Here is a 14108-nt window from a genome sequence, read left to right on the forward strand (position 1 = left end):
TCCTCTTCCTGCAGGGCTGGCCCCTGTAGCAAGCTCTGCAGCCTGGTTGGTATCTTGTTCCTACATCAAGGCTGTAACCATAACCAGTGGCTGGCAAGAGCCCAAGCACCTGGCAGGCACCACAGGGCCCTTTAACCCTCATCATTCCAAATCAATACAGCCAGCAGAATGTAAAATTTCAGATATTTTCACAGTATCCTTTGTTTTGTACTCATGGTTCCATCACCTGACGAAACGATCTAAGACTCCATCCAGGCTCTGGGGTTCCAAAAGACACCAGTCCTTTGCCAGCAGTTTCTGTGAACCACTCCTTTTTCCTCCTAAGCAGAAGGCTTTGTTTCTGAATTCCCTTTAAGACAGTTTGAAGTTTGTAACTGCTTATTTAATACTAAAAGCAGGGAACACTGAAGTCATTTTGGTTACTAACAATGTGCTGCTCCAGAGTCTGAGCACATTCTTCTCAGATCAGTTTGGAGAAGCAATTTGCTTTACCTAGCTTTGAATCTCTCTGTGGGTCTGCATTTTTCTGTGGGTCCCTGAAACACTTCAGTTACAGGATGCAAGAATTCTGACTTTGCTTCCTAAAGAGGAGAATTTTTTTTTTTTATTACAAGCATATAGCATTCAGGACTGCCTCACAGGTGTGCAGTAACAGAAAACCCTATGAGCTAAAAGCCTGCTGAGGGATAACTCTTTCAGATGCCTGATGAAGCCTAAATATTCTTCTATACCTGGCACATCTTTCCCCAAATAGATTCATAGAAAATTTCCACTTGACTCTCCAAAGGTAGACAACACAGTGGACTGATATCAGTATTTTATTTTGATAAGCTCATTGTAACTTTCTGCTCAGCAGAAAATAATTAAAAAAAAAAAAGATGAAAGCTGCAATTCCATCCAAGTTCCAAGGCTTTCTTATTTCCTTTACCTCTAGTGAGGAACAAGGGCTGTAAGGACAGACAGATGTGATGAGTCTTCAAGATCAAAAAGGGTAGAGTCAAGATTAAAAACCAGAGGCAAATATAAATACCATATGTTGGAGTAGAAAAGTCTCCTCACTGCAACTTTGAGGCAGGCTATGAATTCCACTCTCCCCATCATCACTTTACCATTACAATTGTCACTGCCAGTTATTACACCATTCCCAACTTTTAGTCTCCTTGATTTATATCCAAAACCGACCACCAGCTGGAGGTTTTGTGTTTGTTACTATCCAAGCAAGAAATGAAGCCAAGTCACAGGATGCTCCAGCAACAAGGGAACTCCTCCACACAACTTGGCCTGTCAACTGTTCTCCTCAATTGTTCAAATAAGATAAAATAGTTTATTCACCACGTGTTCAGAAAACGATAGAAAAAGAATCTGAATGTAGATTCAGAGCTTGAGAAGACTATAATTAACTAATCATTTGCAATGGTTTCATATCATTCATGCATTTTAAAGGATTGGCTTTCTGCACACAGATTCAGGCACTGGGAACACCTTGGCCACATATAAAAGGCTCACATCATCTATTTAAGTATGTTTTCAGGCCTGCGACATCTCAAGGTAAGAATGAGAGCAAGAGCAGCTAGAGCACTCAGCTGGGAAAAAAGAAATAAAATTATCCAGAAGAGTCAGCTAGTTAATCAAGTGTCTCACTTCTCACCACAGTTTGGATTTAGAGTAACCACAACTCTTACTCTCTAGTTCTCACATATACTGAAAGCTCAAAGCAGTGAGGAAGGAACCAGGAGAACACTGCCACTTGGTGGAAAAGGGAGATAAACATTTTCTACTGCTACAAGTAAAAACGACTTTCACAGGAATGTTCTATTCCTGCCCATCATACCAAATAAATTTCTTTGTAGTACAGCTAGAGCATCTCCATTCAGCATCCCACACTATGCTTTACAGCATGAACACACCTTGTCTGGGCTGTTTGCTACGCTCATAGTGGCTTTTTTCCACTTACACTTAAGGACCACTATTAAAGATGACAGAAGTCTAGAACTCCTGAAGTTCAGAGCTGCCTCCCTGATAGTCCTCTCAAATCCTCACTTCTCATGCCATGCTAGGATGAAAGGGATTGTATTTTACTTTCTAACTATGAAAGCCAAAAGCAACAATCAATTTAGCAAGCTTTGTAAGGAAGTAATACCAGCTTTACAGCTGGTAACTTTATTTTAAAGCAGAAAAATTAGTCTACTCAAGCTAAAGTATATAGTCTTAATATCTGTTTTTCTCTAACACTTCAGTTCAACCTACCTGTGTTGCTGTTAACTACTCAGAATGTTCTTACCTGAACTGCCTGTTTCTACTTGGGTGTGCCTGTGCTGAATAAGAACATTCCAAATTCAAGAAGCAGAGGAAAGATGCCCATTCTACTTATTGTCATTTTTACAATCCACTAAGCTGTTTCTTCTGGTGTCTTTTATACTAACAAATTTACATAGAGATTTCAGTGTATCTTGCTTTGAGGCATCTTCTTTAATCTGCAGAGGATATATATTTCTTGTAAAGAAGAGATCACAGAGAAATAGGTGTTAAAACTTCAACTGCATTTACACACTGCTTCTATGCAGACTGTTTCTACTTCATTTCCTAATGCAGAGAAAATGACAGCATGGCAGGTTCCTTTACCTTAAAAAGTTCACTCATTATGTAAAAGGATTTTAATGTAATTTAACTTAGGAAACCAATTTATACAGCAAGATAAGTAGAAACTGAACAGGCAGCTTATGTATTCCCATAATCTATAGTAACATTCAGTTGCAGACATGGGGTCAAGCTTAGACTCTTTTTCTGCCTGAATCCCAGTCTCACTGCTTTGTATTTCAATTGAACTTTCTTTTGCCACACATTTTTCTAACAGATATAAGTATTAACTGTAAAACCTGGAACTGTTTCTCTGGGCACAACTGAATTGATAAAGTTGACAATTGACATGTTTTATGACCTCTAGGAACATACAATCATTTACTCATTAAAGGTTCTAACTACAGCTTTTCAAGTAATGCTGGTCAGAAATAAGAGAATTCTGCACTTAACCACATCTCCCTGATCACTGAAAAACAGGCAAGATGCTGTCACAATATACACCTCTGATCTAATTCAGAAGACAGCAGTTCTTCAATACAGATCTTGACCATCACTCAGTCCATAGCTTAACTACTTAACTAATTTTGGCAGAAGCCAGAATTGAAGTCAAAAATCATGTTACATCTACAAAAAGAAAGTACAAAACTAGCTAAAGAAGATCAAAAATGAATACCAAAGCCATGCTTTTAAGACTTATTCCTCTTGTACTGAGCTTTCCCCCCACCACCGTGCCACACTTCCAAATACCTTTAGGTCACCAGCCTCAGGTTTTTCAGTCTCTGAATCGTCATCTTCCTACAAGACAAGAATTTACAGGATTAAGCTTAAAGAGAAGGCTTGGAAAGTAACTGCACTTATAGCAAAGGGCTTGTATTCAGCAGCCCAGCAGTTCTCCAAGACCCTTCTAATGGAAGTTATTTTTTCCCCACCCACTCACGACCAGCAAACAAGCCCTACAGTTACAGGGAAAAAAAAAAAAGTGTAGTTTTGTTAGGAGTTTGTTTCCTTTTTAAGGTAAGAGCATAATTCAGTAGCAAATGTCTTCCAGAAAAGTCACGTGGCTCCTCAATGTTCTGAGCTAGACAATAAAAAAAAAAAATCAGAGCTAGGAAGAAAAACATTTGTCATTTGATAATTCTATCTTTTCTGGTTGGCAGGTGGGGGCTTCTCTTGCACTCGCCCCTGTTGAGCAGGTCTCACAGCAAAAGCAGCACTTGCAAGGCCTGTTATACTCCCAAGCAACACATAGAAGACACACAACTTGCCTGCCATCCAAGCAAACATGCAGGCTTGGTAAGGATCTGCCCTAGTGCCAAGTTTGAAAGATCCAGTGATGCTTGCTGACACATCTTCTCTTACTTGCACAGTGCTCTCATGGCCTCATTTACTGATTATGTGAGCTTCCATAGAAAAGAACAACCCAATAGTTTCAGACAACAGATAACATCCAGTTTTCATCTCTACCCAGATATAAGAAAAAAACTGGCAAGTTTTTGCCTTGAGAGCTTAAAATACCAGATTCAGCCTTGTATAAAATTCTCATGAGAAGTAAGCAATAGCTTTGATCTGAAACTGGTAGATAGATAAACATACTGTTCCATTGCCCAATGGGTTACTGCTTCACTGGGGATCCTAGAGCTATGTATGTAAATACTCTGGGTTCAAAGCAAGTAGAGGAGCAGAATAAAAAATAGTTTTCATGCTCACTCAATTCAGAACAGTTTTTCCTTTGAATTTCACTACTCCATTTGAGCTTTGGCCCCAAAATAGTAACTCGGTATTTAAAAACAAACAAACAAAAAGATTACGTGCAACTGAAAAGAAGAGTTAACACAAAGTGCACACTTCAGGGTGTTAGCACACGCTCAAGTTCTGGCAAGGCAAGCTACAGAATGATTACCTAGTAACACCAAAGTTTTAATTGCAGGAATTAACATGCGTATTCCACAGAAGTGAGACACCAAACCCTTTCTTCAATTCAACTACTCTCCAGCTTACCTTCCTAAAACATACATGCATGCCGATAACTCAGTTTTAGCAATCAAGTTCAATAACAGTAACTGTGTAACTAAAAAAGAACCACAGTACCAAGTTACTTGGAACTTGATCACAAGTGAGATTCCCCCTCCAAGCTCCCACATATTCAAAGAGAAGTAATTTTCAAATAATCAACAATAGGTTCAATCATTCGTTAGATGAACACTTAACTGAAATAGCTTCAAAAACCTTCTAACCTAACAGGGGACATCTCTGAAACAGCAAGAAAACATTACTGAAACTTCCTTTGAAGATAAAAAACAAACAGCAGATAAGGTAGATAATATAAGCACAGGATTATTTTGTTAAGCCCCAAAACAACCTGAATCCAATTTGTACTGCTTTCCAAAACAGCTCATAACCAATAACTGCCCATGCTACACTCTACCAAGGAATCCCTTGATTCTAGTTAAAGAAAATATGCTTCTGCCTTGCAGCAAGACTACAGATAAGGCACCCTAATTAATCTCCACAGATCAGAACAGTAACTGAAAACATATGAAGATCTGCTAGCTAAACACTGGAGTGATTTCACCAATTGCTGTTTCTTGCATAAGGCCTTGAATTTCCTAGGAGATGGATGGTTAAAATCTACACTGATAATGCATGTGCAATACAGACTACCCCATTTTACATACTTAGTTGTCGAGGAACAACCGAATCACACCTACCACCTTTAAAATAAAGGGATCTCACTGAAAGAGTCTATAAGCTTTGGATATGAAGAGGAGAATGACAAACGCAGTAAAGAAGTGTTATAACTTCACTTAGCCAGACAATCACTGTGAATGCTATTGCTCACACTTACTCCAGTCAGAAACAGAACAAAACAAACAGGAAAAGACAAATTGCTTCTCTGCTAACTGGGGAAGCAGATAGCCACAACAGTGAGAGTCACATAAGAGAATGATCTAATGCACACAAAGTAGATTTCATTAAAGGGAAGCTGTAGCAACACAGCCCTATTTCCTTCATGTACTAAGTTGCCAAAAAAATAGAGTAGAGTCAAGGCAATACAGGGTTCTGAAAAGGCTGATAGAAGAAAAAGGAGACAAGAACCTCCCCCTAACTCTTCAAGATATTGCTTCACTCCTACAGACACATCAGAAGTATTTGTCCTTTTTTGTGTAATAGGTGCACTCCTGTGCAGTAGACTACATGCGCTGTCTTAAAGTGCATCAATTGTCTTGGTGTTTATGTGGTATTACGTACATGCCATGCACCTATGACAAACAAAAGCCACTCAAGTCTACACAAGACACTGCTACATCAAGTTAACTTGATGTAGTAAGTTGAGTTACACACAGAAGAATAACTGAAGACGTGACAGAACTTCATTCTTATCAATTTTCCAGCTGACAATGCAACAGCATTTTTCTCCCTTAGCATTCTCATACATGCTAACAATGCTTAAGGAATAGTGTACACTCACAGTGACAGTTTCTTCCCCATAGAAGAGTCAAACATCATCAACAGAGTTAGTAACAAGCAGCAAGATCTGCACCAAACTGCCATTGGGCTCCAAGGCAAGTGCCTTCTATTTGAAAATAAAGTGAGTTACAATACTTGGGAAGTGCTGAGACCTGCACCAGGAGTCAACACTGTCAGGTTCCGGCTCAGGGTGCCACTCAGGGGCTCTCCCAGGAGTAAAAGGCTTTGCAACGCATGGCTGCGAGCAAGGCAAGCCCCAGGAACTGCAAGATACTTACTGACTGCCTGCTGTTCTCGTCGTCCTCCTCTTCATACCCCTCCTCATCCCCATCCAGGCGGCTGAAATCATCTTCTCCATACCCAACCGAGACAAGCCCTCCTTTCTCTCCTAAAGCAAAAGAGGAGAAAAACAGAAAGCAAACAATGAGAAAGGAGAGACGAGAACGAGCGGGGCCTTCCCCTCTCTGACAGGAAGGCGGGGGGTGGCTCCAGGTCAGCCCGCTGCTTTCCCCAGGCCCCTCCCCGCCCTCACCCGTAGCCGTTCCCCCATCGCTTCCCGCCGTCCCGGTCTCGCTATCCGACTCCGGGTCTGAATCTTCGGCATAAACCGCCAACGAGGACAGGACGCTGCGCTTCGCCGCCGCCATCTTCTGCCACAGGCGGGCGCGCTTCCGTCGCGCACAAATGACGTCTGAGCGGTCGCCATAGCAACGCCGCCCTCCTCCTTCCGCTTTAAACGGGCGCTGATCAACGGGGAAATGTCGATGCTAGCACGCTGCGAGGCGGGCAGAACTCTCAGTGAAGACATTATATAGGATGAAATGAAAGGCCAAAGGTGAGACGGGTAATTTTTTGGGGGGGGATTGCTTTGCTTTTTAAATTTTAAGATGGGGGTTGGCCCTTTAAGAGCGGCTTCTGACGTCATCACGCGGCGCCACAACGGCGCCTGACTGGACCCTGAGGAAGCGCAGAGTGGGGGCCGGGGTGCGGAGGGGTTCGGTTGGGAAAGGGGCGGAAGGATACGGCCTATGGGCGCGTTGAGGGGGAGCTGTGAGGGGCTGGTGGCGGGAAGGTGCTCCGAGACCCCCAACTGACCCCGGCCTCATGGAGATCCCACAAGGAATGAGGCTGTGGGGCAGTGAGGGGGCAGCTCCCACGAATGGGGGATCTGTCAGGGGAACGGGGGGGGGGCTCGTCTCAGAAGGGGGGACTCAGTATCAGTTCCTCCATCCGCAGCTTCTCCGAGATGAGCAGCACGGCGGCCCCAGGCCTGCAGGGCAGGGTCCGGAAAACGCTGGGAAAGGTCTTCGGGTTTGAGTCGTTCAAGACTTCCCTGCAGGAAAGTGCAACCATGGCTGTGGTGAGAGGTGAGGCTCAGCGTCTGAAAGCTCTGCAGCAGCTGGCTCTAAGGAGACACTGCTTGCTCCAGGAAGGACCACCAGCCCTCTGAGCTCTCCTCAGCCTCCCCTGCTCAGAGATCACTTTAGTGGCATAGGAGTGCAAGCATGTGTTGCAAACGAAGTTTTCTGAGCATGGCTTTGCTCTACCCGTTCTCCCATATATTTATTTTGTAAGAACCCTATTGCACTGATCAGAAATAGCATTCAATTTTAGTGTTTCCAGTATCTCCATTAGAGGCATCTGGTAGCATGCTTGCGGTCAGATGAGGTTGAAACTATCTACATTTCTACATTTGCAGAGTTAACCTCTATTCTCTGAATGATGTGGATGTTATCGGAAAAACACAGCTGTGCTGAAGTTAACTTATCCACCACTGTTGGTTGGACAGGCAGCTCACACACACACACACACACTGCTGACCATCTGCTCTCCTTGCAGGTCTTATAATGCAAATCAGGACAGTGTAAAATTCAGCATGCAGGATGTGGTTACAGTTTTCATCTGTCACCTGCAGATGTGCTACTGATAATAGATTGGCTGAAAGTAGTGTTCTGTCAGCTGGCTGTTTTTCCATGTTAAAACTGTATGAGTTGGCATCTTCCTGACTTGAAGTGGTTACTCCTTAGCATGGTGACAGTTACTAACTGAATAATGTTATCTATGTGGTTGAGATTTACTTTTTGGGATAAGCTTTGGGAGGGTGTGATAAAGATCTGTCTTGGGACTGGTTGTTTGGTAACTGGAGGTTTGTAAGATAAGTGAAAGCAGCTAATCTGTAAGAGAATCAGCATTAGTCTGGATTAGCTGTTTAACTTCTCTTTATCTTGGTTTCTGTGCATCTTCTGGTATTTGTGAAAGGCTATTCCTTAATGTTCACAAAGTGATCAGAGATTCTTTGAAGGAAAGCAATGCAGGCATGCAAATAATTATCCTCACCACTTTTAGAACCCGAAATGAAGTCTCTTTTGTTGGTATGCTACATGGTACATGCACAGATTTGCTGTTTCTCACAGATTACATGGCTTTGTGCCCATCCCTCCAGACAGAGCCCTGGGAACTCGCCATCACTCAATAGCCTTGAGCTTTGTTCTGTTGTCTTTGCAGGCGAGAAGGATGTCTTTGTATGTATGCCCACAGGGGCAGGGAAATCCTTGTGCTACCAGCTTCCTGCAGTTCTGGCAGTGGGCATCACCATTGTCATTTCACCTCTGATTGCACTGATTCAGGTAACTGTCTCCTGTTAGCTATGGAAAAGCAGTCAGTGAAGGGGGTTGGGAGACTCTGAAGGCACAGCTGTCTCTCTCTTTTCTGTCCACAAGGCTTTGCTGTTACCCTGCTTCTGCATTCTTGTCTTGATGTCTTGGCATGCCTTCTTTAGCCTGGTGACAGGTGAAGAGGCTGCAGATTAACTGCCTGACAGCATGGCTCTGGCTTGATATATGCAGCTCCGTAAAAGGGGGCATTTTTTCCTTGATAATAGCCTGCTGAATTCTATAACTGATTCTTTTTCCATTTTCAGCAGCTGTCTTTTATCTCCATTGGGCTGTACAGAAGCAGGAAAGTAGAGTACCTCAAATGTACCAAATCTTTACTCAGAAGAAAACTTCCATTTTACCTATAGGGTTACAACTCAAGCAATGATGAAATTGCTTTTGAAGGCATAAATTTTTTTTTGCATCAAACTGTCTGTTGTGGTCTGTCTTTGTGTCATGGGGAGAAGCTGGTTTAGTAGAGTTCCTCCTTGAGCACTGTCATTGATATGACCTTTTGTTTGTGTATTTTGCCTTTTCCACTGTTTTCATCACCTAATGCTTCCCTATAAGAGCAGCTATAGCACTAACAATGCACAATAGCTGGTGTTGTAGCCTATAGTGAACATCAAGAATTAAGAACTGGCTTGAAACTGAAACAGTTAGAGTGATATGATGAGGCATTAATCTTTCAGGATTACTCGTATCTTTTGAAATGTTATGTGCTACTCAAGCACAAGTGAACAAATCAGTGTCAAGATAGGGTGAGCTGTACATCCCATGTTCATCTAGATGTATCTAAATGTGATGCTGTTTTCTTCCTGATTTTCAGGACATGATTCTTGTTCACACTCACTTCTGTTACAGTGGTGATTCACACTAGCCTTTGTGTCTCATAATATCTCAGCCAGCTTTATAAAGTCCTTTGGTTATTTTGGAATGAAATGTGCTCTGTTTTTGTATAGCAGTTTTATTCATTTTCCATCCATGACAACTTGGTAGGGTAAATTTTGAGACATTGGTGCTCATTTAATCTCACTGTGGCTATGACTAAGTATTCTGCATAGCTCTGTGCTGATATTCCTTAGTAGCAAAGTGACCATTTAAAGTGAATGGAAGCTGAAAAAAGGACTTGGATGTTAAGAGCCAAACAGATATATTGACTGCTGAAGATAAAGGCTTCTGGAGTTGAAGTGGTAAATAGCTGCACTATAACTGGATGTTATCCCAAGGCTTGGTCCTGGAGATAAAAGTTGGGGCCTCACAAATCTTGCCTGTAGACTTCCATAGTAATGGAGGCTTTCTTTAATGCTATTTCCTTCTTATTTTATTTTCATTATATATTTACTCCAGGACCAAGTGGACCATTTGCTGGCTCTGAAGATCAAAGCCTGCTCTCTGAACTCCAAGCTTTCCGCCCAGGAAAAGAAGACCATCCTGGCTGACTTAGCAAGCGAGAAGCCTCAGATAAAACTTCTGTACATCACTCCAGAGATGGCAGCTGCCTCATCCTTCCAGCCTACACTCAACTCCCTAGTGTCTCGAAATCTCCTGTCCTACCTGATAATTGATGAAGCTCATTGTGTCTCCCAGTGGGGACACGATTTCCGACCAGACTACCTACGGCTGGGCACCTTGCGTACTCGCATACCCAATACACCATGTGTTGCTTTGACTGCCACTGCTACCAAGCAAGTCCAGGAGGATATTGTGACAGCACTTAAGCTGAAGCAGCCACTTGCCACCTTTAAAACTCCTTGCTTCAGATCTAACTTGTTCTATGATGTGCAATTCAAAGAGCTCTTGACTGATCCTTATGCCAACTTGAAGGATTTCTGTCTGAAGGCACTGGAAGTGAAGAACACCACCGGGGTAGGTTTTTCATTTGAGGAAGAAGGGTAGGCTGAACAAAATCTTCCTTAGTGGTCAATGATTGGTGATTGGAATGGCCCCGATAAGTCTGTGGCAGGAAAGGAGAAAGGAACACCTGGAAGGAAGGTGCTCATTTGTTTTTTAGTTCCTCTAAAACAAGTAGAATATGGAACTGCATTTTTTTCAAATGCAGATTTCTTCAGAAAGGGGTTGATTTAAAAGAAAATGTATTAGGAATACACAAATAGTATTTCTGCCTTTGTTTTTTTCATGTTGCAGGCAGTCAGTGTATGATAGTGTTCTGCTCTTTCAGTGTGGCAATGATGAAATACAACAAGGACAAACAGCGCTTGGAGTGTTGTATTGAAAACACCAATTCCCAAAATAACTTGGCAAATAAGTCAGTCTCTGAGTCTCTCTTAGTCTATTGTAATATGGAGGGATACTGCTTCTTGCTTTGTATTCTTTGAGAGAGGTTGGGGGACCATGTTTGTTCAGTGTTTTTTAGTCCTTGTAGGACTTGTAAGGAAGCTGTCCTTAAATCTTATTTAATTTTGTGCCAAGACAATACCTTTGAGTAGCTGTGGAACCAGCTTGGAGATTAGATGAGCCTTAGACATCCTTCCATTTCCTCCTTATTGATGACTGCAGCTTTGTTGACTTCAGCCAGCATCACAGACTTTCTCTCCTGCGTGCCCAGGTGTACTCCGGCTGTGGCATTGTGTACTGCAGGATGAGGGATGTGTGTGACCAGCTGGCTATTGAATTGAGCTACCGAGGAGTGAAAGCCAAAGCGTATCACGCAGGTACTGAAATCTGCATCTCTCAGCAGCTGGTAGAACTGAACTGTACCACCTTTAAGGCCTAGATGGGATTAGCTAATTTCTAGCTTTCTTGGCATGGTCTGCAAAGTGTCTAATGGTCATGCATCAGATCTTTGAGGTAAATATGGGTAACAGAGCAGAACAGCATTCTCTCCACTTCAGAGCTGTTGGTTTTGTTGGATCTTGCATGGCCTAAATATAACTGCACTCCTCCCAGGAATGTTCCAGATTTTTCTCTTTGGAACAGAAACAGCTGCTGCTGACTTCTGCTTGATTCCCAGCCAGTTTAAACATGGACAGAGAAGAGTGTGTACATTGGTTTGTTTTTAGTTGAGGGGATTGCAATGGGGGAATGTGAGGAGGGGGCACAAAATACTTCTTCCCCTTTTTGTTTTGTTTCCTTTCATCTTTTTCCATTTGCAGGGCTCAAGGCAGCTGACAGGACTTCAGTCCAGAATGAATGGATGGAGGAGAAGATCCCAGTTATTGTTGCAACCATCAGTTTTGGAATGGGAGTAGACAAAGCAAATGTCAGGTTTGTGAAGCTGAGTGTTGTCCTCCACCAGAGACTGAAACCTGAGCAGTAGGAAGGGAAAACCTCAGTGTCTATTACCTGGTACATCTGACTCAAACACTTGATGAAGGCTTGCTGAAACTCATAAAACTGTAGCTGGAGGTTTTCTTAGAAGCCATGCAACAACCTACGTGGAGCTGATCTTTACTCAAAATCTACGTAAAGCAATTACTCTGAATGCTGTAGGAGAGTGACAGGACATCTCTGAGGCTATGACATCTATTCACAACTGTGCCATTAAACTGTGCCATGTTAAATAATTGTGCCATCCTTTGTGCTGGCCGATAACAGGATTCTGTAGCAATATCAGACTGTTTTACTGCTTGTTGCATGTAACATGCAACTAATTTCTGAAAAGAGAAATTAGAAGTCTTTAACAGAGTAGCATGAATTAACAACCTGCTGAAATTAGTCTCTCCCCTTTTCATTGCAATGGCCAATAAGCCAGCAAAAATTATCTGAAATGCATAGGGCTGACAGAGGGTAAAATGTAGCTGAAACATGCTTTTGTAGTATGGTTGGTCTCCAAGAAATTAAGTTAAAACTACTCCTTACAAGTTGTTTTTCAGTAAGTTAAGGATATTATACCCTAGCCCAGGTATGAGGCCCTGCTGCTTAGTCTTCAGTTTTTGTTAGCAGAGTCCTGAGTATTCATGCGTATTCTATCAAGTAAGATCAAGTCTGAGAAGTTCTGGAGGTGACCCTTTGTATCAAAAGGAAAAACAGAGGGGTTGTCTCTCTTTCTGAAGGAAATTTTTCTTCACTGCTAATTCATTTTTAGTTAAGATTATTCATACCTGGTCTGGTCCTGAAGCATTTGTGTTTGGAGAAACTCTTTCTTTTTGCTCTTTTATCAAACCAGTGTACATCTTACCTGCCTCTGGGCAGAGCTTTAAAAAGACCAGTGTTGAGGCAGACTGGTATTTAAAATATTGGCAGCATTACAGTATGGTAAAATGCTCAGACCTTTCAGGACTGAACACAGGTATGAACTGAGTTTCTGAATATTCAAACACAAGCAGAATTAAAGCAGTCTTGTGGAGGTGCATTTAAAAACATTCATTCAGAAATTACTTACAGTTTAGCATCAATTTGTGGTCATATTTGCTGAATTGGGAAAGGTGCCTTTGTCTACAAGTAAGTTTGGTGAGGTAGAATTTCCCTCACAGACTTCATTGTCAAAATGTCTTTTTAAAATCAAGTATTTCAAATTGTGCTCCAGAGAATAAATAGGGCCTTTTAAAATCTCCTGTCTTATGGTAAAATATTCCAGACTCCTTAAATCAGTTTCCTTATTCTTGCTCTCCACAGCTGTGCAGTTATGTTTGGATATTTGTGTGCCCTTTTGCTTTCATCCATTTTGTGTGGCATTCTGCTCATTTGTTCACATGCATTGGCTTACATAGTTCTGCTGCTTTCCTTATGTCTTGTGTTAAGACTTACACTTCTATGTGCAGAACCCCTTGTTCTGCTAAGTTCTATGTCTTTTATGCTTTTGCTGCCTTGTTATTTACTCTGTTGTTAATATCCATGAACACGTTTGTGTGTGCCCTGAGTTGAGAAAGCAGCCATTCTCTTATCACTTGCAGGTTTGTTGCTCATTGGAACATTGCCAAGTCAATGGCAGGATATTACCAAGAGTCTGGCAGAGCTGGGAGAGATGGGAAGCCCTCCTGCTGCCGCCTCTATTACTCTAGGAACGACCGGGATCAAGTTAGCTTCCTGATTAAGAAGGAGCTATCTAAAATCCAGGTAAGTTTGGCAGAACAAGCATCCACCTGATCCACCTAAATACGCAAAGATGAAATGAGGTTTTTTTTGGAGCTGTAAGAAAAGGTTTTGAGTATACAGCTGTCTGTAACCCAGTTTCAAGGGAGAGCAGTGAGGTAAGGGACTCCAAGCCCAGCTTAAGCCTTATTAGAGAAGCATGGTTGAGCAGAAACAGGATGGTGCCTGTACCAGTTTGCCACATTGCTCAGGAGGAATGGATTTGGTTATCACTAGAGTTAGTTGACCTGTTTGTATTTGAAGACTTGTCCCTCTCTACTTTCAGGAAAAAAAAGGCACCTTAAAGGAATCTGACAAGGCAGCGATGACAGCTTTTGATGCTATTGTAAGCTTCTGTGAGGAGTTGGGGTG

The 14108-nt window shown here is 42.2% G+C and overlaps 2 protein-coding genes across 5 annotated transcripts in view; one reads left to right on the top strand and one right to left on the bottom strand.

Moving 5' to 3' along the window:
• Positions 1–6798, bottom strand: part of SAP30BP (SAP30 binding protein) — a 28756-nt gene extending 21958 nt beyond the window's left edge. The window contains exons 1-3 of one of the 2 annotated variants that reach the window (XM_031599043.2): positions 6581–6798; positions 6327–6436; positions 3328–3375 (exon numbers count right to left, since the gene is read on the bottom strand). In XM_031599043.2, the coding sequence (XP_031454903.1) occupies positions 3328–3375; positions 6327–6436; positions 6581–6695 (273 nt within the window). In that variant the 5' untranslated portion in view covers positions 6696–6798. The remainder of the gene's footprint in view (positions 1–3327; positions 3376–6326; positions 6437–6580) is intronic. The other variant, XM_031599044.2, reaches the window with a different exon arrangement.
• Positions 6747–14108, top strand: part of RECQL5 (RecQ like helicase 5) — a 36538-nt gene continuing 29176 nt past the window's right edge. For 2 of the 3 annotated variants that reach the window (XR_004167717.2, XM_031599020.2), the window contains exons 1-8: positions 6747–6883; positions 7285–7415; positions 8554–8675; positions 10053–10571; positions 11272–11377; positions 11819–11930; positions 13559–13721; positions 14023–14105. Coding sequence is in view for 2 of the 3 variants with exons in the window: in XM_031599020.2 (XP_031454880.2) it covers positions 6870–6883; positions 7285–7415; positions 8554–8675; positions 10053–10571; positions 11272–11377; positions 11819–11930; positions 13559–13721; positions 14023–14105 (1250 nt within the window). In the remaining variant the exon portion in view is untranslated. Of the gene's footprint in view, positions 6884–6968; positions 7033–7284; positions 7416–8553; positions 8676–10052; positions 10572–11271; positions 11378–11818; positions 11931–13558; positions 13722–14022; positions 14106–14108 lie in introns of those variants that run through there. The other variant, XM_031599022.2, reaches the window with a different exon arrangement.

Source organism: Phasianus colchicus, chromosome 20 (genome assembly GCF_987193195.1).
Source record: "Phasianus colchicus chromosome 20, bPhaCol1.hap1.1, whole genome shotgun sequence".
NCBI classification, from domain to species: Eukaryota; Metazoa; Chordata; class Aves; order Galliformes; family Phasianidae; genus Phasianus; species Phasianus colchicus.